This window comes from Pararge aegeria, chromosome 6, assembly GCF_905163445.1.
Source record: "Pararge aegeria chromosome 6, ilParAegt1.1, whole genome shotgun sequence".
NCBI lineage: Eukaryota > Metazoa > Arthropoda > Insecta > Lepidoptera > Nymphalidae > Pararge > Pararge aegeria.
Window position 1 is genome coordinate 8932476 of NC_053185.1, and position 27894 is coordinate 8960369.

General features: G+C 34.1%; 1 protein-coding gene and 1 non-coding gene across 2 annotated transcripts; both read left to right on the top strand.

Moving 5' to 3' along the window:
• The first annotated feature begins 1829 nt into the window (after positions 1–1829).
• LOC120624564 (7SK snRNA methylphosphate capping enzyme bin3-like) lies at positions 1830–7283 on the top strand. Its single transcript, XM_039891198.1, has 5 exons — positions 1830–3191; positions 3544–3734; positions 4593–4948; positions 5821–6045; positions 6612–7283. The coding sequence occupies exons 1-5, from the start codon at positions 2134–2136 to the stop codon at positions 7158–7160; spliced, it is 2379 nt and encodes a 792-aa protein (XP_039747132.1). The 5' UTR covers positions 1830–2133; the 3' UTR covers positions 7161–7283.
• A 20239-nt stretch (positions 7284–27522) lies between these two features.
• On the top strand, positions 27523–27604 carry Trnas-gcu. Its single transcript has one exon. It is a non-coding gene; the product is annotated as a tRNA-Ser (tRNA).
• Positions 27605–27894: the final 290 nt, after the last annotated feature.

The following is a 27894-nucleotide window of genomic DNA, read 5'->3' on the forward strand; positions in this document are numbered from 1 at the left end:
TAGTCTTTATAGTTCATTCAATGTTGCAATTAAAAAAGTCAAGATTTAGTCAATTAGTTTTTTTCTTCGGATCGTATGAAGCTGATTGACTAATGAGGTGACGTTTTTGTCAAATTTTTTATTTCGTTATCATTTTTTGTGAATTTGAGTGAATTTATAAAACACGAGAAAGAGTATCGTGTTTCAATTCATTTAAGTACACTGGGGGTCAGTTTTCATGTCTTTTTATTTGTTGTTTGTAGTCAACTTGTATGCGTACTTACTGCTTCATGTTTATTTATCATTAATATGTGAACAAGAACTCAAATTCTATCAAAACTTATATTGGTGCCCAATTTTATTTTAGTTCATATATGAGACGCCATATATTAGCGGCTCATTATTTCTACCCAGAAATGGCACTGTATGCATAAAACAAAAAAATATGTTATGTTCATATTATTTGAATCATAAAGCAGTTTAGTACTTACTTACATTATATTTTATCATACTTGTTAAGTATTTTTATGAAGCCTGCTGTGCTTTATCTATAGCATATATTTTTCTCAAACAAACTTAAAAATCTATGCAGTAAGAGGTTAATATTTTGAACTAAGAGTCTAGATAATGATTTTAATCTGGAAAGAATACGTATATATGTGTCTTGTAATAGAATCAGAACCATGCAAATATTTAAAAGAATAATATACAATTCAGAATCCCTAGAATCCCTGGAACCCTAGAATTGTTTTTTTTTTAAGATAAGTAAATTAAATTTATCTGTGGTGTTCGCCATCTCTCATTAACAATTTCATGTATCTCTCAAACGCGAATATCTATTTGTTGATAAAATAATCAAACTACGTCTTTATGTTATATCCATTTGAGTGTAAGTGATCTTCGATAGAAACATAGAAATCAATGTTTATATAATTTTGTTTAAAATATCTGTTTTTTTTAATTAAATTGCAACACTAAACCTATAGTAAAGTGCTTTTTATTTAGTCATCTATAAAAGTGCATCCACACCTTTCCAACGAACCGACTTTTATTTACACATAATTATTGATGAACTAGTTTGTTGTAGTATCGTTGAATACCATTAAAGTAGGTAGGTAGAACCAGTCTGTAAAATATTTTTTTCGTTACAATGTGATAGTACTTCAATAGGCAGGCATACCAAGTTTAAATAAATTAAACAAGCTTCGTTTATAATAATCAAACTGAAAACTATAGATGATACATGTAAGTTTTAAACGACGTGATTAAAGTAGTTATTTTTACCTATCTTCAAAAAAATCCGCCAAGAAATGTTTACTGTCCTATTTATAATAATTAAGGCACGATAGCAGCTTTTGCGTTTTAAAATTTAATTAGATCGCCGCCAAAAGAAAAACAAAGTTGGATACATTTGTATCGTTGAATCAATTCTTTTCCAAATAGTTTTATCATCAAGGGTATTTTCAGAGCAGTAAAATACTTTTTAGTCGAATCGGACATTTAGTTCTAAATTACGATCATAAAAAATTAAGTCATTCACCAAAACAAAACAGTTTCAGTTTTCGTTTCTCGCAGTTTCAATTTTGGAATGAAACCAGTCGAAATGCAAATCACACGACCATGCGATCCGTAGAATATGGCTGGCTTGGCTCGTTGAGAAGTTCGTGCATTGTCATCAGTCATGTACACCATTCAGTTCCTAAAAGCTATAACTACGAATCCACATTCCATTCGTGACTGTAATAACTTAAATATAACCGGCCAACATAGTCATGTTTATCAAGAAACTCGGTCGGCATGTTGTCGGGAAGGCGTGGTAGCACTATGTCGAATTGCCATTTTCCTATTTGTCTGTGCTATTTGTAATTTGTTTCAGTGTGTGGTGTGGTGTGTATTTGATGAAACCATATTGTGTTAAAATTGTGTTTAATTTTTAAAGGACTGTTCCAAGGCACCTTAATACGAGTCAGATTTGTGATGTTTAATTACTGTATACCATTTTTTACCGAATATAAATACCGTCGGTAGACCTGTTTATCACGGATAGACGGATGTCCTTGTACATTTTGCAAGAATCAGAGTGGCGGCAAATTTGATTTTCATTTACGACTGCGATAAAATATGTGAATATTTTTTTATGCAAGAAGCTAAATAATGGGTAGCTCAGAAGAAAATGTGCTTACTATTGACAGTAAACAGGAGAACGAAAACGCTGAGAACGACGCTGGTGATAATTCGGAGAATGAAGTTACGGATACTACGGACCTTTCATTAAATGTGAGCGTAGCATCAAATCCATCCGCGACCGATGGCAACACGTCCAAAGAAGGCGAAGCTTCAGGCGCAGGGAGCTCGAAGAAAACTAAGAAAAAATTCAGACACGGAAAAAAGTGTCATATCCCTAGCAAAGATAACTTGGAGAGGAGCGCCGTGCGGAGGCTCCATCATCCTGGCACAAAATTTAAACAAAGTAAGAAACGAGCACAAAGTTTTCCTTCCATATCCAAATACTTTCTTCCAAACAAAAGACCGCGCAAGGAAACTTTCATTCCACCTACAAAATTTCTCCTTGGAGGAAACATTTCTGATCCACTCAACCTAAACAGCTTACAAGATGAAAACGTCAACAGAGCTATGAATGCTGTGACTCCTGAATCATCACCACTGCCCACTCCCCCGAGGCACAAGGCTAAAATAGATGTTATAATTCCACCTAACATAAGAGATCCTCTTAACCTCATGGAGCCTTTGGATAATGATGAGTATGAGAAAAGACTAGAAATGCAGCAGAGAAAGCCGAGAAAGAAGCCTAGAATAAGACGTCGCACAACTGAGACGAATGCAAACATAAATACAAATGTGCCCATGGTTGAAGATAAGCCTGACAAAGACGAGGGTATAAAGGAGCCTCTTCCCCCAGAACCATCCACATCTAAATCTCGAAAGAGGTCTTGCAGTGATAGTGACAACAGTTCACTGAAAGGTAAAGACTGCAAAAAGTTGAGGCGGATGGATTCTTTGGATAAAATAGTAAGTCCAGTGGTACCACAGCCGGGAGCATGGATGCGTGCCCGACCACAGCAGCGTACAGTGCCTCCGGAACGACCAGCCTCCCCACATAGAACAAAGCTAAAGAGCACCTCAGAAGAAGATCGTAAGATGCCAACATTTCATCCTAAGAATTCAAGATTTCAATATGGAAACTATGATAGGTATGTAAATTTTTATTAATGGGAAGATTTTATTTTTAATGTTGTACAATATTAAGCGCTTTAATACCTATTACTAGCTTACTTGGCCCTGCTTTATATATTGTATTCTGATATTAACTCCCGTTCCTATTGGAACCTAGGTAGACATAAAAAGTATTTCCTCTAGGAAGTTGTATGTAATATGTATATCTAGGAACAAGTTTTGGTTAAAAACCTAATACATTAATAAAATCAACAGTAACTTTAGCTTTATTTCAATAAATTTGTTGAATATTCTGTCATCATTCTTATTAGGTATTATGTTAATAGTTTTTGAACAATAAATTTCAATTCGTTGCTTGTTTTTTTACAGGTATTATGGCTATCGCAATTTAAATGCCATGATGGATATAAGACTTCAAGTGTTTGAAATGCATCGGCACCTTTTCCAAAATAAGGATGTATTGGACATTGGGTGCAATGTTGGACACATCTCTATAGCTGTGGCTCGAACACTTGGTGCAAAATCTGTTGTAGGAATTGACATTGATCCAGGACTTATTGGTATGTATTTTTTTTGATAATTGTTTTGTATCTCTGTTGATTACATTTTAATGTTTTTTTGTAATAAAGCCCATACAAAAAAACATTTTGATATTTTTAAATCAAAATCAAATGATGTGTTTGTTTATTGCAAATCTTTCACCAGAATTTTAGAAGAAATTTTCCAAACAGTTGAAATAAAGAATCATTTATTATACTTAGAGTTTAATACATGTGACATCACAAAGGAAATAAATAAAGCTCTTATCACACTGAGACATTATTTCATAGGATCATTTCTATAGTAAGCTCTTCACGAGACAAGTTGTCTCAATTTGTTTCCTCCTCTGTTTTGTCCATAACGTACATTGCATATTAAGCAATGTACCTTGGTATGTAAATTAGTATAGATTTTAGCCTAGTGTGACATTGACTTGTCAATCATCATTTGATGCCATACACATTACATCCGTATTACGACCTGCTGATATAAGTGCCTGTGTTCTACAGTGTACACAACTGCAAAAAATTCTTTTTACTATCCTGATCAAAAATTCAAGCTGTCAAATCAATTCAATGAAAATTTACTACTTTATTTATTGCATCCATATCACTAGTATAGGGGGAGAAGTCTGCTGCTGTTAAATAAAATTAAACTGACCTGTTTAGCAATTTAAATGGGTTTTGAATGAGATATAACAATTGATGTTGAAAACTTGGGTGTATTAAAGAATGAATCTATGTTGTTTAATGTGCAATAATCCTAAATTACTACAAAAAAAATCTAGTAAGAATGTTCATGTATCTTCACAGTAGCCTTACTTAATAACTCTAATAAAATGATTTTTCTCATGTATTAATATGTATAACTTCTTACAGGCAGGGCCAGAAATAGTCTAAGATCTTTAATACCTGTCCCGTTAGAACAACCAAAGACAGAGGACGAAAAAAAGACTGATGTAGATGACAAGAAATCCGAATGTGATAAGTGTAAAGATGAAAAATGCGAGGATTGTACTACAGCAGATCATAAACCAGATAAAGAAGACGATCCAAAGAAGAACCCGACTGGGAGAAAGTTACGAAAGCCAAGGAAGAATAGAAAGTCTATCAACAAGCAAGAACAAGGGCAGTGTTTCTTTCCCATGTCGATGTCAATGATGTTTGGTCCCATCGGGGAACCTAAGACAGATGTGTCAACTATTGGCTTTCCATTTAATGTCACATTCAGACAAGTAAGTTGCCCGCGTTTTTCATTACGGTTTTTTACCAATACCCTTTGTTTTACTGGGTTAAAAAGTAGTCTATCTTACTCTCCGTCCTTTCAAGCTAAGTCCATATATTTGATTTGTTATTTATTACAACATAATAATAAAAAAAGAACAATTCAGTCTTTTCTGCAATGTCAGATAAAGACAATGGTTTATCATCAACCAATTTATGCAACATTAGGTAGGTAATAATGAAATATGATGCATTTATTGGTTTTGCATACCCATACAGTTTGTTTGATTTCATTCAAGGTAATTTTTAACTACTAACAATTACTGAAATTGTACAGATCACAATCCACCTGATTGAACGTCGCATTTTATTTTATTTTCAACGAGCATTTGTATACAGTTTTACAAATGCTCTTAATATCCCTATTAAGCTAATGTGGTGGAAATCTTTTCTTTGACAAACTTTTCCTGAGATTGTTGTTTCTAGGAAAATAACTGTACAAAGTTATCGTAAAAGAATACTCAGTGAGAACCATAATATCAGCTATGCTTAAGTTAGAGATAAATGATGGTAAAGTCTCATGGATTACTATGGAAAAAAATAAAACTTTATGATCCTAGGCGATATTTATATGCCCCCAATTAAATTTTGCATAAGTCCTGAATTAAGAATCTTTGCTTTAGAATAATTTTGAACCAAACAAAACTGTTTGTAACAATGACTATTAGAATAAAAAATATGAGTTCAGCTAACCATTATGCATGTCCTTGAAGGTCTTAACTTCTAATCCCTCTTTTCTATGAGAGAGCAGGTCAGTACACAGAATTGGGATGCTAGGAGTTTGATGATAAACATCTTAACTAAAGGTTTCATAATTTTTCAGGGTAATTATGTTCCACGTGAAGACATAGCTGCGGGAACAGGAATGGAGAGTCCGCAGTTTGACTTGATCCTGTGCCTGTCCACCACCAAGTGGCTGCACCTCAACTGGGGAGATGCGGGCCTGAAGCGCGCCTTCCGAAGGATGTTTGCAGACCTACGCCCTGGAGGCAAGTTGGTGTTAGAGGCGCAGAACTGGGCGAGCTATAAAAAGAAAAAGCGATTAACTGTAAGTGGATTTTTATTAAGAATTGCGAGTAATTTTAAGTTTTAAGTTAATAAATTTGATCTATATGAAGACATCTGCCCGTCAGCTCTGAGCTTAATTGATCTTCCAAGCTTATACTATTACTAATAGGTAATATGGTTGGACAAAATGCATTCAAATCTTTTCAACTGTTTATGTGTGGTGTAACATATTCTCCACATAATATGATAATAAAAAAGCTTTCATGTATGGCAAAAAGGATGTTTAGTCAGTAATTGTTTTATTGAAGAATGTTTTTCTGAGTGTATGTATGTATATTTTAAGTATTGATGTATATTATTATTCATTAAAACATTCATCAGTCATCTTATTACCCATATCACAAGCTACGCTTACTTTGGCGATGTTTTTATGGTCGTAGTATATTTATTTATTCATGTAAAAACTAATTGCTACTGTCTAAAACAACCAAAAAATTTGGATGATTGCTTAAAATTTTGTTTGTTTTTGTTATTCATTAAAATATATTTATAGAGTAAGGCAAGGTAGTGAATGAGTTTTATACCATGATTTTTTTATTGTTACAGCCAACTATTTACGAGAACTTTAACTCGATTGAGTTTTTCCCTAACAAGTTCCGGGAGTATCTTCTCTCACCCGAGGTCGGGTTCAGCAAGTGCTGTATACTGGGAGTGCCGCAGCACGCGAGCAAGGGCTTCCGACGACCCATACAGTTGTACGTGAAGGGTGATTTCACACCGAGTAAAGCTTGCTGGTCGGACGCGTACGCACCGTCGTCGCATCATAGACCGGAGGCGGAGCCGCCGCGGCGCACGGTGTACGCGCCGGTGGCCCCCGCGTACAGGCCGAGCGACGACGCGCCGTCCTGCGGGGCGGTGACCCCGTACTCGCCGAACCTGGACTGCAGCGCAGACGACTCGCCGTTCTACAACCCGCGCAGCGACACGTACGCGCCGTCGTACCAGCCGCCGCGGCCCACAGTGTACGCGACGCTGCCGTCCCCATTGGGCAGCGCGTCGCCCGCCCCGTCCCCCGCCGCATCCCCCGCGCCGCCAGCGCCTGAACCCGTGTCCGCGCGCGGCTTCGCGGCGCCCGAGCGTCCCCACGATGACTGAATGCAAGCCACTTAGTGGCGTATCCGCCTTTCGTTTTATGTACATAACTGTAGATCCCCTAAGATTATGTTTCGGATAGGCTGAAAATATTTTATAATATTATATTCGTAACGTATTAAGTTACTTGGTGTGTGTTTCATTTCATTTTCCCTGTATCCCTTTGACGGCCGTGGTTTCGATTCCCACAATTGGAACATGTTTGTGTGATGAACATGAATGTTTTTCAGTGTCTGGGTGTTTATCTGTATATTATAAGTAATTATGTACGTCATTATAAAAATATTCATCAGTCGTCTTATTACCCATAACACAAGCTATGCTTACTTTGGGGTTGATGGCGATGTGTGTATTGTCGTAGTATATTTATTTATTAATTTATTTTATTTGTGCTTTTTTGTTTCGTCCCACCTAATTGTAATACATTTTATCTTGTGTAGAACAGTTAGGAATTTTGTTAAAGGCAGGGTGCTGAAAGAATACGTTCCTGACTCCTCTCTGATGGCCTTACAAAACAATAATAAACAGTTGACATAACCTTAAGGTTAACAGTCCAGTATGAATTAAAAAATATGTTTTACCTACTTAGAAATCGTAAAATAAATTAAATTGGCATTAATAAGGTACATATGTAGAGTTATGGAAAATACAATATTTTTATCGTCAGTTCAATGATGTCTATTTGATTTAAAAACTCGAGTAGGTAACAAACATTCAAATAATTAACCAGACAGGTAGTAAAGGGACAACTTTTGAGCACAAACATGCGAATATTAGCAAAAGTGCTTTAGCACGAAGCTCAAAATTCTCTCCTGAACTCTATACCATCTTGATTCTATAACTTTAGATATTATTTATTTATTAATCATTATAATATATAATGGAAAATTACTATATTCCGACCTGGATTATGAACTTTAACGCCTGTTTATAACGATCGAGTTGAATTATTCCGACGTAGCTTTAACGAGTTGCGATTCTAAAGCGGTAATGGGCGAGGCACACTTTGCCTGGTGGGATGCTTCGACCGTCGTTACTTACCCTGTCGACAAAGACGTGCGGCTTTGCGATTTAGCGTTACGGCACGATGGGTTTAATATAACTGCCATAGCTAAAATATTTCCTGCTTCTTAGTAATGATGCAGTCTAACTCTAATACCAATACTAATTCTAACCAGTTAGAATTTGTATTGGTTTTAATAAAAAAAAACTCAGTACCAGCGAAAGTAAGTAAATTGACGGTGTCCATCCCCGTGCCTCAGAAAGCACACGCTAAGCTGTCGTTAAAAAACGTGATAAAATAGTTAAAACCGTAAACAGTTTATAACCGAACGTATCATCAAGATCTCACAAATATGTAAACATAAGTATATTATGTATGAACGCTTCATATGCGCCTGTTGTAGGCCTACCTGAATGAAGAATTTTTGGTATTTTTAATTTAAATTTTAATTTAGAAATTTTATGGTAGATACAGATTAAAATTAAAATTTAAATATTCAAAAGCATTCGAAATTCAATAGGATGTCAAGTATTCTTGTATGTAGAAAATATGTCTTGTTACGAAATTAATTTTAGCGTAGGTTCATTGTTCTGAGAGCGTAGCTAGGTACTTGGTGGTTTGGATTTCAGAAATATAAGACCTAATTTTCTAGTCCGGGTTGGGTACACGAGTGAAATAAATTAATGCCTGCACACGTATCAAACTTCCCGGAAAAGTTATCTATTGTGTTGACGTATGAAGATCGTTAATCATTGTCTGCTATGACACGAAAATGTACTTTATTAAGTTAGGTTTGCTTTAATACTTCAACAGATAGTTTTCTTTAATAAACAGGGTTTTTTTTTTATATTACGAAATTTAAGCTTAATTTGCTATACTCCGTGAAAAGCAGGAGAATCTGTATGGTGTAATTTATAATTTCTTCAATCCTTATACTCCACACCAAACTGATCTTAATTTTCATACCATATAATGCTACTGGCAGTGATAGCTCAGTGATAAAGCTTCGGCTTCTCGACCGACCGGTTTCGATTCTCAGCATACACCTCTAAACTGTTCGGAGTTACGTGCGTTATGAGTGCATAATCAAATATCACTCGCTTCAACGGTGGCGGAAAACATCGTTAGGAAATCTTCTGGCCTGAGAGTTCTCCATAATGTTCTCAAGGGCGTGTGAAATCTACCAAGTCGCACTGGGTCAGCGTACGGCCTGACCCCTTTTATGATATTCTATTTAGGACGGCCGATTGGCGCAGTGGACAGCGAACCTGCTTTCTGTATCCAAAGCCGTGGGTTCGATTCCCACAACTGGACAATGTGGGTGTTTATCTATATATTATAACTATTTAATATTTATGTATATTATTTATCAGTTTTCTTAGTACCCATAACACGAGCTACGCTTACTATGGATGGATGGCGATGTGTGTATATATATTTATTTATTCATGTGTGGGAGACCCGTGCCCTGCAGTGGGCCGGTAATGGGTTGATATGATTATGTTGGCGTTATCGAGCAGTGTTACTAAAGAAAAAGAATATATTGATGAGTTAAATTGAGTGTATTTTACGTTTCTATCTAAATAAAAAAAGTTTACCTACCGTATTAATTTTCCATTTCGATACTGTCGATTGCCAGACATTATTATATATATATATATATATATATGTATATATATATATATATATATATATATACATATATATATATATATACATATATATATATATATATATATATACATATATATATATATATATATTTATTGCCGCTCTAACGACAAAATAATAAAAATAAAATTGAAACTTACATAGGGTTACGTACAAGTTTTTGTTGAGGTTTATGTGCTCGATATTAATAATGCCAATATTATTTAGTTAATAATATTGCACTGATAAGGAAGCCTTTATTTGCGAGTCCAAATAGCAAATAGACGGTTTTTTAAGATAACACCTCGTTCCTTGTCTCTCTCTCTGTCTTCAATGGACAGGCAGCAATATTATACTAAGTACACTTAGCACGATATCCTAACTAAAGATTTAGTTAATAGGGTATGGCGTAGGTATAAGTAGTCTAAAATAGCTTAAGTTTCGTACGTTACAACTCTCAGAATTGACAAAGTAATTTTAATACAATTTTGCAAGTATCATAGCATCTACAAAGGGTTCTGCTTTGTTATAGTCCGAAGGAATATCAGTCCTTTATGTTGTTAGTGTTTATTGAAGTTTTATATAATATTATATTTTATATAATAAGTTGTGATAGCCTAGTTGATGCTTAAGTCTGTGATTTCGAGAGGACTGAGTACGATCCGACGTGGTCTGTTTAATATTCCTCCAAGTGTAGGTAAAAACACTAATCAAAATTATAAAAATAATAAAAGATGTTTAAGAAAACATGTTCATTTATTATAATTTGTGTTCAACCGACCCTGGTATAGGGAAGATTGAAACAAACTCCTCTATCTTTTTAAGTTTGTGTTTACCCATAAAATACAATACAATGATTTCAAATAATGTCAATTAGTAGACAATTATAAGGTCAATTGTAAAAAATACTGCCGACATCACTTGCTTTACTAATGCTATGGACGATGAACGTTAAAATGTTTCAACCGTACCCAATCTCCCCCTACTTACCATACTTTATACCACTTTTTTATTAGCTTTACCATTTATTTCGCGTGCAATCATAATAAAATTGTTTTTTATCCGTTTGCAGAGATGACATTAAGTAGGTAATAACTTTTAAAAGTTTTGAAAACGAAATTATTAGTAGATCTGAAATTATAGCTTTTTTTTTTGCGATATTATTTCATATTAAACCAGACCATTCAGTCCTTGGGTTTGATAGTAAATTATAATTCCAATGTTAAATGTGATTTACATAATCTGCGGTCCCTCGTCTGCTATAAAATAGGTATATAGTCGATTGCCTTTAATAGTATTAAATTCAAAAATCATCTTACAAAGAAGAAATTGTATTATATTGTTTATAATTTATCTATCTAATAAATCGATGCATGGTTCGATACATAATTAAGGCGATACCTTTTCCATAACAACCTGTTGGTCTGCATGTTAAACTTTGGCAGAAGAGTATCTGGATTCGATTTCTGGGCCTAGTTTACTAGCGAGCTTCGTCGAGCACGATAAGCTTTCGGTCGCGAACCCATCAACATTCGAACTGTGTGGTGGATCTACGCTCTATAAAACCCTTCTATTATGTAATATGATTTGTAAAACCCCTAGGGGTCCTGACACATATCTGCATTTTTCATGAATTCCAAGTACCTACAACTAAATACCCCCTGGAATAGGATGTGTACGCTTGCAATCCTTTACTCCGCTCATTATTTCAAAGAGTAAGAACCCTTCAGTGGTAGGTACTTAAATTAATTACGAGTTCGCAGTTTCTCTGCCTTTTCAGCCCTTCTCAAGGACTTGTTCGAGATTTCATAACCACTTAATTTTTAAGAATTCCACAGTCAAACAAGATATTTTTATATGGCACAGAGTTTTCGCTTGCCCTACCTGCAGTTTAAATAATAACCATTTTTGAAGTTATACTTACTTCTTTTGGCGCGTTGGGGAAAAATGGTGAGAGTAAATTTTTACGATACGCGCGTGTTAGGAAATAGGGAATTACAGCACTTTATCTATGATAAACCCGATGATTATATTAAATATATCAACAAATCATAGTTTGTATACTCATTGATAATGTATTGAAAATAGAATAATGGACTTTAGTAGACTGTCAAAGAAAAGTATAGGATCTATGGCGGGAGACGCTAGTTTGACAAGATAGATTGGCGGGAAAGAAAAGTTAGGACGGATTTAAAGTAATGAATTGAGAAAAGGAGATTAAGTAAAGTATTGTGGATAGAACGTTACAAATTGGGAATAGATGATTTATAATGGAAACGATAAACGTAACGAAATATTGTTGTGGCGTAAGAGTCTTATATACTGGTGATGGAGTTGAGATAAGTTGTTAAAAGTTGTTGGTACTTTGGTTGTTCCTGATGTTGCATCAGATAAGTATATCTCATCCTTTGGGTTATTTATTGGTATCATATATGGAGCCCTAAAATTATTTTACAGGTTGCTCTATACAAACAACTTGTTCCAAAAGTCCTGATGTTATAAGTGATCATAGTAGTTATGTTTGACCTGTCTTATATGTCTTGTATAAAAGGGCCTAGCCTTACAACATATGACAATGTTGTAATTGTGTTTATAAGTCTTGATTTAATTGATTGAATAAAAGAGCAACGGTAGAGTTTCTTGCCAGTGGTCTTCTCTGCCGAAGACAGCATTCTGAACTCGTAGTAGAGTCATTTGAAGGTAACAAGTAATATGAATTATAGAGAAGCTAAAGCAGTTTGGTAGGAAAGAAGAATAATAGTCATGAGAATAAATGATTACTGCTAAGAAACTAGGTATTTAGCTTCAATAATAGGTACTGTTAATTAATGAAAGATCTAAGTGCCATCCTGAACAATGTTAGTATTGAAGTGAATATCTGAATATCTGGTCTTCCATCTATATTTTTTTAACACGCGCACAACGTCACACAAAACGAAAAACGGTTTGACAGTTAGTTGACTTTCAATAATTCAAACAATAGCTTTTTTCTATTGTTAGGTTCGTTTTCTCTACAAACGTAGAATAATGCGTAACATACAATTTTTGAATACATTTTCATCTTGTTACGCCAAAGAAGTATAAATTCTACACACACGTTTTTTTTATATAAAAAAAGTTATACTAGAATTATTACACGAGTTTGCAAGTTAGCCCGATCTCACGTGTTGGTAAGTGATCAGTATTAGAATCAGTAGAGTATCAATTTACTTGTTTTTAGACTTTTTACATATTTTAATGTAAGTGAGACTACAGGTTACGTGGCTTGCCTACATAGCTAGGTTGGCAAGTATATACATTAATTACAAAGTTCTAATGTCACTTCTTGTGTTCCAGTTAGGGTTGCCAGATATCTTATCTTTCCTGGACATTTTAGAAGTGGTATGGAATTTATATGGGTACATAGTTTCATGGTTCACATCAGTTTTTACTAACGCTATTGTTTGTATATAAATACTTATTTAACAATATTTAACTTAACTTACATATTAAACAATATTTATTGGCCAAACAGGTGGAATTCCAAGAACATGTGGCGGAGTCATCTTTTCTCTAGAGACAGTCTGTATACTTTACTATACTTTACTTTACCACTTAATAATTTTATCACTATTATATTACACTGTGTATCTTAATAAGTTTATGATATATGTACGTTTTTATTTTCAAGTTTATATAAATATATGTTACTTTAGTTTATTATTATTATTTTTGTGGATTTATTTTAGTGTTGCCCAAATGCAAGAACAAGACGAGACTTAGCCAGTCTTGGTCTTGGTCTTGCGCCAATACACCTGGTCTTGGTCTTGGTCTTGGTCTTGCGCTCCCAGTCTTGGTCTTGGTCTTGGTCTTGCAGCAAGAGTCTTGCAATTACCTATTAGTCTATTACTATTTATTAAAGTTTACTTTAAATCTTAGAAAAACGTATTAGAATTGGAACATTGTGAGCTTGAATTAACATAGCCATAGTAAAGATCAAGCAGATTAATAAATAACTGAAGATTTGATAAGAAATTCGAAAAATCAACTGACCTATATGTCGTTTTCCATGGAAGTAACTGTTTCTTAATAAACATTTATGATTTATAAGCTTACATTTGCTAAAACATGTAAAAAAACAAATTAATTACAATAACTTGACTGTATTTTAAAGAACAATACTTATCTGTCTAGAAAGAGATTGAACCCTCAACTTATAAGAAATTTAATAAAAGAGTTTTACGATTTATCATTTATTTGAATAAAAAATAAAATACAACACAAATCAACAGCTTTATCATTAGGTTATGATACTTTATATCAATTCTTTTGACCAAGAATTAATACAAAGTAACCATCTGGCTGACTCATCACTTAACCTATTTCTATGTTTTCTAATTACTAATGATGCTTTAGAAAATAACCTCTCAGCAGGTACTGAAGTTGCAGGTATTGAGAGAAAATCACGGGCCATTTTCGATAAAATCGGATACTCTGTCTCATGCGTCCTCCACCAATCTAAAATCACCAATCTGAAACTTATTTATTCTTTGGAACACCTGTAGGTACTCTTAAAATTCGAAATTATTTTGCATGAATAGTGTCAAATGTTATGATTTCGGCGCGGCGGCAACGATTGTTTTAGATTTCAAAAGAAGCCGCCGGCGCGTGTATCATAACCATGTACTTCCGAAAAGCGGCAAATTTCTTTGAGAAGTAAGTACAAAACCTTTGATGCCGCATTATCAAAGTGCCGATGGTTAAAACATAACTATGCATGCACTCAGTTTGATTTTAATAGATATTTTTTTATTCGCTATGTTTATGGTATTAGTCGTAATGCGCATAGGTCCAGTTTTTCATATTCTTTGATATAGTTTTTTGCGTCTCATAGAATTCCTAAGCGTACCTACCTACCTATACACCGAACTGTTACACCTAACTACTCCGTGAAATAGCGCTAAGTCCTAGCTGCAAGACGCAAGAGTCTTGCAGGCTATGTCTTGTTCTTGCTCAAGTCTTGCACGGTCAGTCTTGGTCTTGGTCTTGCTAAAAATACGCGGTCTTGTTCTTGGTCTTGGTCTTGCAAAAACGCAAGAACAAGACCAAGACTGCAAGACCAAGACTGAATTTGGGCAACACTAATTTATTTAGTTAGTTTTTCTTTTTTTTAAACTAAGCTTAAAATGTGGTCAGTAGATGGCTACGTATTTCCGTGGTGCTACCTGGTACAAGGTGCCAACTGAAAATCAGCGCTGTATGCTCCCACTGGCGCATGCAGCACAATGCTGAGCTGGCACCTTTTTTCTAGGTTGTGCCACACATAACATATGTGGTGTTGTGAATATTGTAATGTGTGGCGCAATGTAAAAAATAAATGTTTCTTTCTTTCTTTCTTATACGATGCATGTATAAAATTCGAGGGAAGCGAATCCGTTTTATTTTATTTTACACAATATAACATTCTGCGACTTGTGTCAAAATGTTAGACTGACTAGTTACAATGCAAAATAAGGTAAGTAACTAAATTGAAAATACCTAGTACGCTGTTTTATACTTTTATAGAATAATATTTCTATTTCCCAAAGAAATGCCTGTTGACCGTTACATGCTCTGCGTTTGCTTAGATTTTATTTAAATCCAGCGGAAACTGCTTGTATTTCGCGGCTAAAAAGTATCTTACGCAAATCTCCATGATTTAAGTTTTTCCATTGAAGCTTGGTTGTGCGACTGCATTACCTATATGCATAATAATGCATGGAAATAAACATGCGACATACTTTACCATAATATTACAATGGGTTTCAGGTCTTTTGTAAAATTTTCAGACCAAATCGTTTCCCCCTTGGAAACTGGGAAAGCCACAGCGATGCAACGTGAGCTACCTTTTCATATAGGATTAGAATCCTGGACAATATCATATTATATTTTTTGAAAACGGAACTTGGTGCTAAATTCCGGGATATTCCCAAGTTTCCCTGCTATCTGTCCATCGTAGTCCTAATACAAAGTTAGAGGCAAAGTTGCTGTTGGCTGGATGCGAGCTTACCGCTAATACTCATTTTAGTATCGAGTCTCTGCCATGTCTCTGCAATGGACAGTCAACAGCTTTAACGGGAGGCTAACAATAAATATTTATCATGTTTTTCTTAAAAAGGGGTTTTGTTATCTGCTTCGTTCAGACACCTTAAGCCCAAGCGGCATTACGAAAAATACAATGTCACCTCAGATTGTTTATTCTTTGGACGGAAAAGATTTCTTACAACACAATATAACATAAATCTAAAAAAATTTATTTCACAAGCTTTAATTCAGTTTCACCAGCCGTATAGTCTGTTGGACCCACTTTGATTGATTTTATATTAAGCATGCTTAAGTTTAAGAGGGGTAAGACTTAAACATCACTTTCGCGGGACTGAGTTCGAATACCTCTAACTTTATAAGTTATGTGTGTTTTAATCAATTAAAATATCACTTGCTTCAACGGTGAAGGAAAAAATCGTGAGGAAACTTGCATGCCTGAGGGTTCTGCATTATGTTCTCAAACGTGTATGGAGTATAGAAATCCGCACTGGGCCAGCGTGGTGGACTACGGCCTTAATCCCTTCTCATTGTGGGAGGAGGCCCGTGAACAGTAATGGGTTTATATGTTGATGCTTAAGTTAATCGGATGACAGTGCAATATAGTTTTGGAATGGACATCTGATCTCAAGGTTGCCTTTGGATAAGAACTCTGTAATAAACGATGGAATCCTTCCATTCTTCTTGAAAAAGACTAAATATTTATAGAGATGATTAAATTGGTCGACTTTACAAAAGAAATACAAATATATAAATAATAACCATATCGATTTTCATCTTTTTAACATTTGTTCCTAGTGCTTTGTATATCAGCAATAAATAACGGCTAGTAAAATAAAAATATGATTCTTTTCGTAATACCTTTTAAATTAGTAACTACTTACAATTTGTTATTCAATAGATGTATGGCAGTATTTAAAATTACAAAAAGCCAATAATTACCGAAATAAAGTTTCAAACCAAAACCTGAGTCAGTACTTACCTACCTAATAGCTAACAGATTAAAAACACCAATAAAAATACAAAAAAGTCTTCTTTTTACTTTCAGCCTACTGCAGCCTAAATACCCAGCTACATAAAATTGGTTCAGTTAAAATTATTTTGTATTTGCGGCCTATCATATCCGCTATAATATTGATCATGTATAAAATAAATATTTTTCAATTAATTTAAATAATGCTTAGTAAATGATACAGAATATGTACATACGTCAAGATGGCATGATGGCACAAGAGAGCGTTATGCCGTATTCCGTGACTGCATAGGAGTTGATTGTAATGTGAACTTCCCAATAGATGTTTCACAAAAAATAGGACTTACTATGGGTAATATTGTCTGAAAATTTAATCTAGTTAATTATTACATGTGGCTGTTAGAAATTTATTTGGAGGTAAGTTCACGGCGAGATCAATAAGTAATTTGTATGGTTTCTGAACGGGTATGTAATTTAGGGAAGCCCAAAAACTATTGAATTACAAAGTAAAATTATTATTAACCTACATGATATCGACAATTATAATAAACCTTCCTAACTTTTGGAATTTAATTTTGTAGCGCAACAACAAAGTTTTATTATCGAGTTCTAACGGTCAGGCAATTTGGAGGAACTCAAAGGGGATTAAATTACATAATCACTCTGCCTTGTTTAAGCGCAAAGCGGTGATCGCATTACGAACTGAAGTCGGGATAGAGGAGCTACTTGGACATTAATCATTTTACCGCCTTTACCCTCAGAATAAGATTTGCACTCAACCGAAGAAAATTAGTTCGTTCCCGAATTGCCGCGAAAACCGTCTTTAAAGAGTAACCTCTCCAAATGATTTAGACTACCTAATTTTCCCAGTGAAACTATCTATGCCGCTATAAACGCTTTGAATGTCTGTCTCTTAAACGGACTTATGTCATCCGGTCGTGAATATCACGGTGGTGGTAGGTAAGTACTTACATTGTACTGATATTACCACTCATTAGTATTTTGTTAATTTAAATCTTAGACTGCTAACTATTTTATAGCTGCTGCAACTATTATACCAGTATGTAAACCAAAGTAGCAAAAAAATTATTGTAAATGTTGATGTTGAAAAAGAGCACCTACTGAGTTTCTTGCCGGCTATTCTCGGTAGAATCTGCTTTCCGATCCGGTGGTAGAGTCACTGCAAACATACATACTTGACGTTTCAAAAGTGCTTATAAAGTAGGCCGACTTGAATTAAATGAATTTTGAATTTATTGTTTGATTTATTTGTGTATACTAGTTTATGTATTAGTACGTAGTTATTCGCATTGATGTATTTTAAATTTTTTTTCCTAATTTCTAAGGTTGCCTGCCAGAGTTCGCTATTAAGCGATAAGGTCGCCTCTTGTATTCTACTTTTTCCTTCATCGTTCTATTTCGATCGTTCGTTATTTATTTTATGTTGGTTCATGTTAATATTGTGGTATACAAATAAAGAGTTAAATAATAATGTAGTTATTTTAGAGCTAAACTTAAATGAAAAAGTTCTTTTTGAACACTATAACTACATATTTTAGCATCTTTTTTCTTAACTTAACGGTTACTATTACGTTGTTACTTCCAAAATGGGTCCTATCCATTACCCAGCGCAGTCGACTATTTTTTGCTGTTGCTACTGCCACACGTATCTCAAATAAGCTGTTCCTCCGGGATGCTTTAAAAACAAACCCAAACGCAGACGAAGACGCGGGCATCAGCATGTCTTAAATAAACTTAGAATTTTAGAGATAACATGTTATTATATATTATCCTTGTAAATTAAATGGCTAAATCCTCATCGATCAGTCTGCTGATAATAATAGATGGGACTTTGTTGACAGCTTCTTCAAATATTTATATCTCTTAGCGAAATTACTAAATCTCATCGATCAATCTGCAAATGACGAAAATTTGAATAAGAGAAATGTGAGATACGAGTACAATGGTGTCGATTCTTTGTACACAGATTTCTTAACTAAAATAAATAGGCAGGTCAGGTTATTTAGGATAGGATCTAAATATCGCATAGAAGAAGGCGTTAGTTTGCGGAATTCCAAGATGCATTATGAACATTAACTGTATGGTGACCAATCTGTATGGTACCAAACAGATCTTCGGGAATGTTACGCACGTTTCGCTCCGACACCAGAGCATCTTCAGGACATGTTGACTTTACAATGAATAATGCGTCATAATAACTATTAACAGAACATGTTAGATCTTCCGTTTTTCGCGGAGTGTAACAAATAAAGCTTTATTTCATAACCTGTCCTGACCTGTCAATTTAGTTTAGTTGCAAGATTTGTGCTTTACACAATTGGCACCAAAAAGCTTTCAATGTTGGTATGCACGATGCATAAGGCATGCCACTTTTTACCACTGTTTGATAACAAAGCTCATATCAGCAAGTTCATAATTGGAACATAATTATTAGGTATAACTTACGTGAACCTCCTTTGATAAATAAAAACCAGTGTTCAATATTTATAGTTTTATTTCCTAAATCTTTTACCTAAAGTATTTCATTGCATCGCTATTATCATTCAAATCCTCTTTGTCTAACGCTCTCGCCATAACTATCTATTCTTTTCCTCGTCTGCCCGGTAAACTTAGGATTGGCAAGCGGGAAAGCGCGGGAAAAGCTGTGCTTTGAAATATTATATTAATATTATTTATTAGATTCTAATAATTACAAAATAAAGCAAATCATCAGTACTAATGTGGATATATTAACTTTAAACCACCAATTTGATTTCGTGCATATTTTCCTAATCCTAAGGTTGTACGAGTAAAAAAAATATACAGTCATTTCATAGATTATCATAGCAGTAGCAAAATTTTTCTATAAAGGAATAGTTAAAATAAATAAATAAATAAATATACTACGACAATACACACATCGCCATCTAGCCCCAAAGTAAGCGTAGCTTGTGTTATGGGTACTAAGATAGCTGATGAATATTTTTTTTAATGAATATAATACACATAAATACTTACAATATACAGATAAACACCCAGACACTGAAAAACATTCATGTTCATCACACAAACATTTACACTAACATTAACAGTTAATTATTTTACATTAACAGTTGTAATAAGTATCTAAAAAATAATCTGGTATATTAGTAATAAGTGAGTATAAATGCGATATTTCTTATATAATATGCTACATATTATTTGTAAGCTATCCTTTCATGCTTCTCACAATATGGATAAAGATTCGATTAGGTAATGCTTTTTTAGATTTTCCTCAAAAGTAATGGATACAGATATTTTACGAGACTATTTTGCGCCACAGGTATTATTTATTATTTGATTTTTTTTTACCTTTTCTAATTTTAACCCGTTGGTCCAAATTATTTAGTTTCATCGTCATGATACATTTCTCATTACAAGACCGGGGCTTGCAAGTTGGCTTTGTTTTCCACCACCTTCAGCTTCTTCAGTTTATTATATACCTCACATGTAATAATAACTTCTTAAGCAGCACTAAAAGCAGCATTAGGAGCAGGGTTGGGAGTCTAAGCTCTCAATCTCTTTCTCGTATGAAAAAGGAGAACTGTGCCTTGCGCTTTACTGATAATTGATTTTCGTTTACAAAAAAAATATCTCGTAGTTAGTTTAAAGTTCTTTTACCACTATGGTTATCCTTTTCATTTACAAATTCATAGAATCGACCGCAGTTGTTGCAGGAAATGAGAAAAGCAAACCACTTTTTTGCTGCAGATTTTATTACGGTACTGAGTACTTATATAAAAGCGTAAGCGTCTTTTCGTAGCAACTCGTTATTTTTATATTCTACACCAGCTCTGCACCAATTTTCCGAAGAAAAACTATTTCAAATGCCAAATACATTCACGTTGACTTTTATAACTTAGAAATACATTTCTGCGCAATCATTATTGCAAAATATTTTTGCAGTGGGTATATTATTTTTCATAAGTAGGTATTTATTTGAAAGAACAATTATTTTAAGTATTTCTAAGCCATGCAAAAAAAATTAAAAAAGATGGCACATTCCTACCAGTTAATTTTATACAACATATAAAAAACGTCTTGCACAAATAACTGAAAAGTATGTACCTGCATATTTCACTATTATAAGTAATACTTAAGGAAGACCTGATTCTATTGGCAAACAATACAGGCATAACATCTTCTTTTTATAACTTTAATACCTTAAAAACTGACAAATATTATTTATTATTTGTCATATTTATTGAAATGGTTATTTGAATAATTAAAGCCTTTTTCTGTATGAATCCGTATCTAGCCACGCTCAAAGCCTCCCTTAACATGATATAAATCTTAAGAATAACCTAAGCTGACATCATTTTTACCTAAAATGTTTTATAAAAAAAAATTTAATACTTATTATGAATGTATGTATACAAATAAATAGTTTTATAATTAAAATAGATTATGAACCTACAAATTCCTCTTTAAACTATTCAAATTGGCTCATTTACAAGTTACGACGGGTATAGAAATGCTAAAAGCAAGAAAATGCCGCGGGCCGCCCGGCCGCGTATTATATGGTTTGGAAATAAAACTGGACCCGGTAGGTGGCGCTTAAATTAGGTTCTTGGTTTTTTAAGATATTAAAACCCATAATAACCGATTTGATGCAGTCGCGCAGGTAAGCTAGTTTTTAACTATTTTTATAGACTTATTGTTGTACTTGCAGAATCTTTAAACTAACATACATAGTCATAGTGGTTATATATTTATACATACATACTGGTCAAACATTCATGGTGCGGGAAGAGTTTGCCCTATGCAAAATATCAAGCATTTCGAGGTCAAGGTTTGAATTAGCAGGTATTAGTTTTAAAACACAACCACTTATTAAAACTCAATTGTTTCCAATAAGTAAATGTGGAAAACAGTAAAATAATAAACATTCCAAAAGACATTTCTAAGTATAGTTCAACGGGTAGTTGCATGGATCGTGGTTACGACGAATGACGATCCATGCAACTGGGTCGAAATATCGACAAATCCAAAATATTATCGTGGTATTTACCTACCCGTTGAACTATACTTAAGAAATGTTGATTAACCACGAAAATCTTAGTTTAAAATCTTTAAAATTCCAAAAGACATCAGCGACGTTTGAAGTAAGTATTTTTTAAAGGACGGAGCACATGCCGAAAGCACAACGAAGATCGAAATCAGTTGCAGAAAGAATACATCGAATAGGTATATTATATGTAAAATTCCAAACAAAGTAACACAAACAATAAACTTTATCTTCGCTTTCTCAATTGTCGGAAATCATTCGAAACATAATAAGTTCAGTAAATTTTTTGATGAGCTTTGCCTTATTCAATGGAGCGTAAGTGAATTGCGAAACAAGCTGTGAATTGTGACGTTTAGGTATAGGTATAAGTTCTTCAAATTGAACTTTTCCTTTACTAGGTTTTCTTTTAATGAAAACATTCTATAAAAATGTTGAACATATGCAGGTGATTCAATTTGAATGATTAATATATGAGTAAAATCTTTTAATGAAGTTTTTTTTTTACTTAGAAGAAAGGCTAGCAAATAATACGTAAAAAGGGCGCATAGTGAAAGCAAAGCATTGCGATGAATAAGCTAAAAGCGAATGAACAATAAAAGTCATCTGTCTTCTGTATGAGTACCTGATAATACTTTATAATACCTACATAGTTTTGTTTATAGGACTACACCAATGAATAAAGACAAAATGAACGAGTGGAACTTATTTATTTCTGTTTAAATTTTGTATAGTCACATCACGGTTGCTAATAAAATGGCTACTTAAATTTTATGATGATTTCTACATTTGTTTTAAATTGGATATCACCTGCACGTAACAGAGTGAAAATATAGCACATTATTTTACTCGTAAATGCGAATAAATGAGACTCATAAACGCAATTATTATTTTATACTGATAGAGGTTTTATGTTTCCTACTAACTATCCAACTATCTCGACCAGTTACATGCCCAACATACTGCTTTCCTCACGATTATCGTATTTATTGTAATTTTTTTTTGATACATAGTAAAAAGAGTTGAGTACTTATGTGTAGCGTATTTTTCACGGCCCGGATCCCTATTTGGCGATTTAGGATTTCAGTCGAGCGAATAATATGATGGAGTAGCGTCATATTTTTTCATACATATTTTCGCTTTCATGTACTCTCCAATGACGTACTTAGTGGCATGTGAACACTGAACACTTGCTTTTGTGAATAACGTTTAAGCTGTGCGCGTTTTCTTTCGTTTTATTTTTCTGTTTAGAATTTTTACAAAATTTTGTTATTTCATTTATATATTATTAATTAACAAGAAATACTCGATTTTATTAACATATTTTTTTTAAAAGCGCCACGGTCGCTTTCTATGTAAGGCTAAGGCTAAGAAAGCTCAGAGTTATTCAGCGGGCGATGCAGAGAGCTACGAGTATATTAGGAGTATCTCTACGTGATCAAATAAGAAATAAGGAGATCCGAAAGAGAACTGTAGTTTCTGACGTAGCTCAAAAAGTCGCAAAGCTGAAGTGGTAATGGTCAGGTCATTTAGATCGGAGAACGTTGGGCCCCGCAACGAGGTCAATGGACGTCATCAAACAAGTTGCCGCAAAACCTCTGGAAACAAGCAGCCTAAGATCGTGGTATTTAGAACTCCCTACAAAAGACCTATGCCCAGCAGCGGACGTCAATCGCTTGAAGTGATGATGTTGTGGATGATGAAGCGCTAAGGTTCATTACAATTTGTTTCAGTAGTTTCCAAACGATTTTTGTAAAAAATACTTACGGGTGTTGTGTGGTAGGTACAATATTAATTCTGCACCCCGAAAGGGCTCAAATATTAACAAGTATTAAATAAAGGGCCGTAAATGATAAGAAAATGTAATGAAGTTAAATTGTGATAATATACTATGTTGGCTCTTAAACGTGATATGAGATGAGATATCTGCCTAAAGGGCCTAGAAAGTTTAAGGTTACCAAAACATTATTTTAATACAGGTGTACTGTACTGTAAATAGGTGTGAGGCCAGGACAATACATAAACACAAAACTTGCACCATTTCATCACTGTGTTACAACTTCGTAACTACGAATGACGAAGCTTGTTTGGGAACAGGTAACAAACCTACACCTCCATATCCTTACCTAACAATATCCTTATTTAAACTCTATATCTAACTCCATTGATTTAATACGTTACTTTTTATAAGCGCACCGTCTAATTCTATCTAGAAATATTCTATATAAAATCTAGCAGTCATTACGAACTGTATGAGTGATAAACTTAATACTTGGTTACGGATCATTCTCAACGACGACTCTATGAAACTACCCGTTACGCGCCAAAATTAGGTCACCTACTAAATACTATGAACTTGAAATTAAACTTTTATTGGTACATATACATATAAGTTTTGTTATTGAAGCTTACTCTATATATAGTCCAGTATAGTAGTAGGTACCTCCTTTGTGCACATTTTTTCTCATACCTATTTATAAAGTGAAAAGTTTCGCTGGCTTCTTTTTAATAAATAATTAATTAAACTCTTCCTACACCCGACGAAGAACTTCAACTATCCTATAAAAATTAAAGTGAACGTATATTTCCAGGAAAAATATGAATAACAAGCTTTTACCCGTGAATTCGTCGTTGATTTTCCGAGCTAAGTATCCTTTGTGTGTTTTCGTAGGATGCAAGTTAAAATTATAATAATTACGTCGAGATCAGCTTAGCTAGTACGCATAGCTTTTAAACGTATTTTTTTTTAATCCTCCAAGTCTCGGTATGTAATCTTGGATAATAGGCATCCTTGGTCCGTCTCCAGGATGCAATCTACTTATCTTCTAACAAATCTTATCTGCTTATTGCTTAAGCTAAACATAAGTAGCTAAGAAACAAACAAACAGATACACTTTCGCACTATAATATTAGTAGGTACAGATTGCTATTAATTAAGTTTATTTTATGCAGTCGCCTTTTATAATATACAAAAGGTTCTCAAACGATGTTACCTTTAACGCTGTTTTTAAAGACGAACAAAGTCTTTAAAAACAGCGTTAAAGGTAACATCGTTTGAGAACCTTTTACCTATGACGATTAATTAAACTAAATTAAAATAGAAGCATTGATTCAAAAATAACATGACTTTCGTACGAACTTCTCGATCTTAGGGGTGGTTTCTATACTAAACCGATTTGATGCTTATGCATCAGAGTAACGCATATGATATTATAAATTAATAAGGGCTAACCTATAATGGAATCAAAAAAAACTTACACATATAAATAGTTTGAAAGATATCGACCATGATAATCGACTTTGGATAAATGTGTCGGTAACAGTAATGTACAGCGCGGCGCCGCGGCGCTCAGGTCGCTCAGTGCAAGTTGCGAGGTGAAGAAACATCACTTATTCTCTCCGGATATCAGAAATTTCCGCAAATAAAGTCACGGCCTTCCGCTAGTATTTTTGTTCTAGGATTTTATTTGCCCCGCTGGCAATTGAAAACTATATAGACAAAAAGAGCTCGTGTTGGACTCAGAGATTCGACACGAAACTTATTCGTCTAGGCGAAATAAATTATCTGTTAAATTTACTACGTAATAAATCCAATGCCAAAAGTTCTGCGGGCCGTTATATATTATTACTTCTATTAGTTTCTCATTTCCGATAGCATTATTCTAACTGTTTAATAATTTCATGATCTTCTTATTTTATTTAATACTAGCGAACGCGCGCGACTTCGTCATCGAATAAGTCGACTTAAAAAAACAACGACAAATGGGGCAAAAATAGCGATGCTATCCTGTAGAAGCTGTTCGCTTTTCCGGGATAAAAGTAGCCTATGAGCTATGCCAGACTATATTGTAGGTATCTCTGCAAAATTTGAGTCAAATCGGTCCATTCGTTGTGGCGTTAAACGCCAAACTAACAAACATCCAACCATACATACAGCCATCCATCCATACATCTATTCTCACATACTTTCGCATTAATAATATTAGTAGAATGGTACGCATGCATTCGATCGTTGTCCTATATGCCTTGCGACTTGCTGTTATCAGTAAAGAATTATGTCTTTGATCTTCGACAATATTCATCAGATCTTCATTAAAATTAGACAATACATGCTTGGTAGTACACACTGTGAAATAAAAGAAGAATGATTTAAATAGGTTTACAATAGGCAGCCCTTAACCAAACTTGATGAAATTTGGCGAGAAGATAGCCTAAGCCTAGAAGCCTGGGCAAATAAACAATTTCGACGTGACTATATACAAGCCTATTAAACGCGGACTAAATCGCAGGCGACTTATAATATAAGTATGGATACATCTAATAACCTACTTTTACTGAATAAATACTAACTAAACTCTAACGAAACAAAAATGTTAAAATGACATTAAAATAAGGTAAAAGCTTTAACATTTTATTTTTAAGTCTCTCTTCGCTGGGAAAGAAGTTCTTTAGCGTGCCATTATTGTGTTACATTATTTGCTAATGGAACGTGCACTAATTAGACCATCCGATATGATTGTCTCTTAATTCCTAGATCTATATTGTCTATTCCTATTTATAAAAAGTACTGTAGTGAATTTTTTGAAAATTTCGTGTGGCTAAGAATAAGGAATATTAATAGACGGATTTATCATACTAAAGCCATCAGCTATATGACTATAGCTGAAAACTATAATATTAAACACATAAAGTAGTCATAGGATACGCGGACAAAGTCGCGGAAACCCGTTAGTTAGGAAGGTAATACATAAAGAATGTTAATCAATTTAAAAAAAATGCCTCTACTACTAGTAATTTCAAGTAGAGTCATCTCTAAATATAAAATTATTTCAATATTTCGTGGGATACACTACCCTAGGATTGCAAAATTATTGGCACGTGTCCCATTTTGCGGTATGCAAAGTTCTAGGCGAAGTTGAGACCTGATTGACAACAGGCGGTATATCCTTGGGTAGAACATGGGTTGAACATCGTAAATGTTCAATGGACTATTAACTTAGTTATTTATGTTACATGTACACCCATTTCTAAGATATAGTTTACTAGAAGGTAACTTCATCGATACTGCTGATTATATAGTTTAGGAAAAAACTCACCAAACACTAATCGGTCAGCTGTTTATTTTTGTCAAATTAAGTTTACATGCCACTTTGTCAATGCTATGTGCAATTGTAATTGACGTGCATATCAGTCCATGTTATTGTGTGTATGCTATATTTAAAAACGTGTAACATGCATGTGGTTAGTGCTCTTAAGAAATAAATAAATAAATATATATATTTCGCTCATAATATACTTACTTTATGTATTGCTATTCTTTCAAGGTCATCTAGCAGCGTGAAGCTATACATATTATTATTTGATTATTAAACCGGCCTCTGAGAAAATGGGCCTTGATACACAGATAGACAGATGATCATATATGATCAGAAGTCATATTAGGGGTTCCGCTTTCACAGAATTATGAGGTACGGGCACTCTAAGAATGCTGAATATTTAAACGTTCACATGATGAACGTTTACTCAATAAACGTTTATTTTATGAAAGTAAATGAATGTAGACGGTAAACACGATTATCAAGAAGATGATTTTACTAAATTGCAAGAGTTGGTAAAATTTCTTTAGAATTAACAAGACGAGGTGGCCGAGTGGTTAAGGCGTTGGACTGCTAATCCAATGTGCTATGCACGCGTGGGTTCGAATCCCATCCTCGTCGATAGATTAATTTTAATTCATTGTACCGACACGCTAAACAAATAATTATTCTTTATATATAAAAATATCGGTTTCCGTATGTTACGTTCGCAAAACTAGAAAGAAGTCGATAGATTGTTATGCAATAACACAACTTTTCTTTTCTATTTTTTTAGCCACTATTTATCATTTAGTTTCTACGGATGGGGTATTAATATCTGACCGAGCCTAAGCGAAGGGTGGCCGTATCTATTATTCCATCAATCATAATTTTAAACATTAAGCATGTTAATTTGCGAGAATATTTCAAAG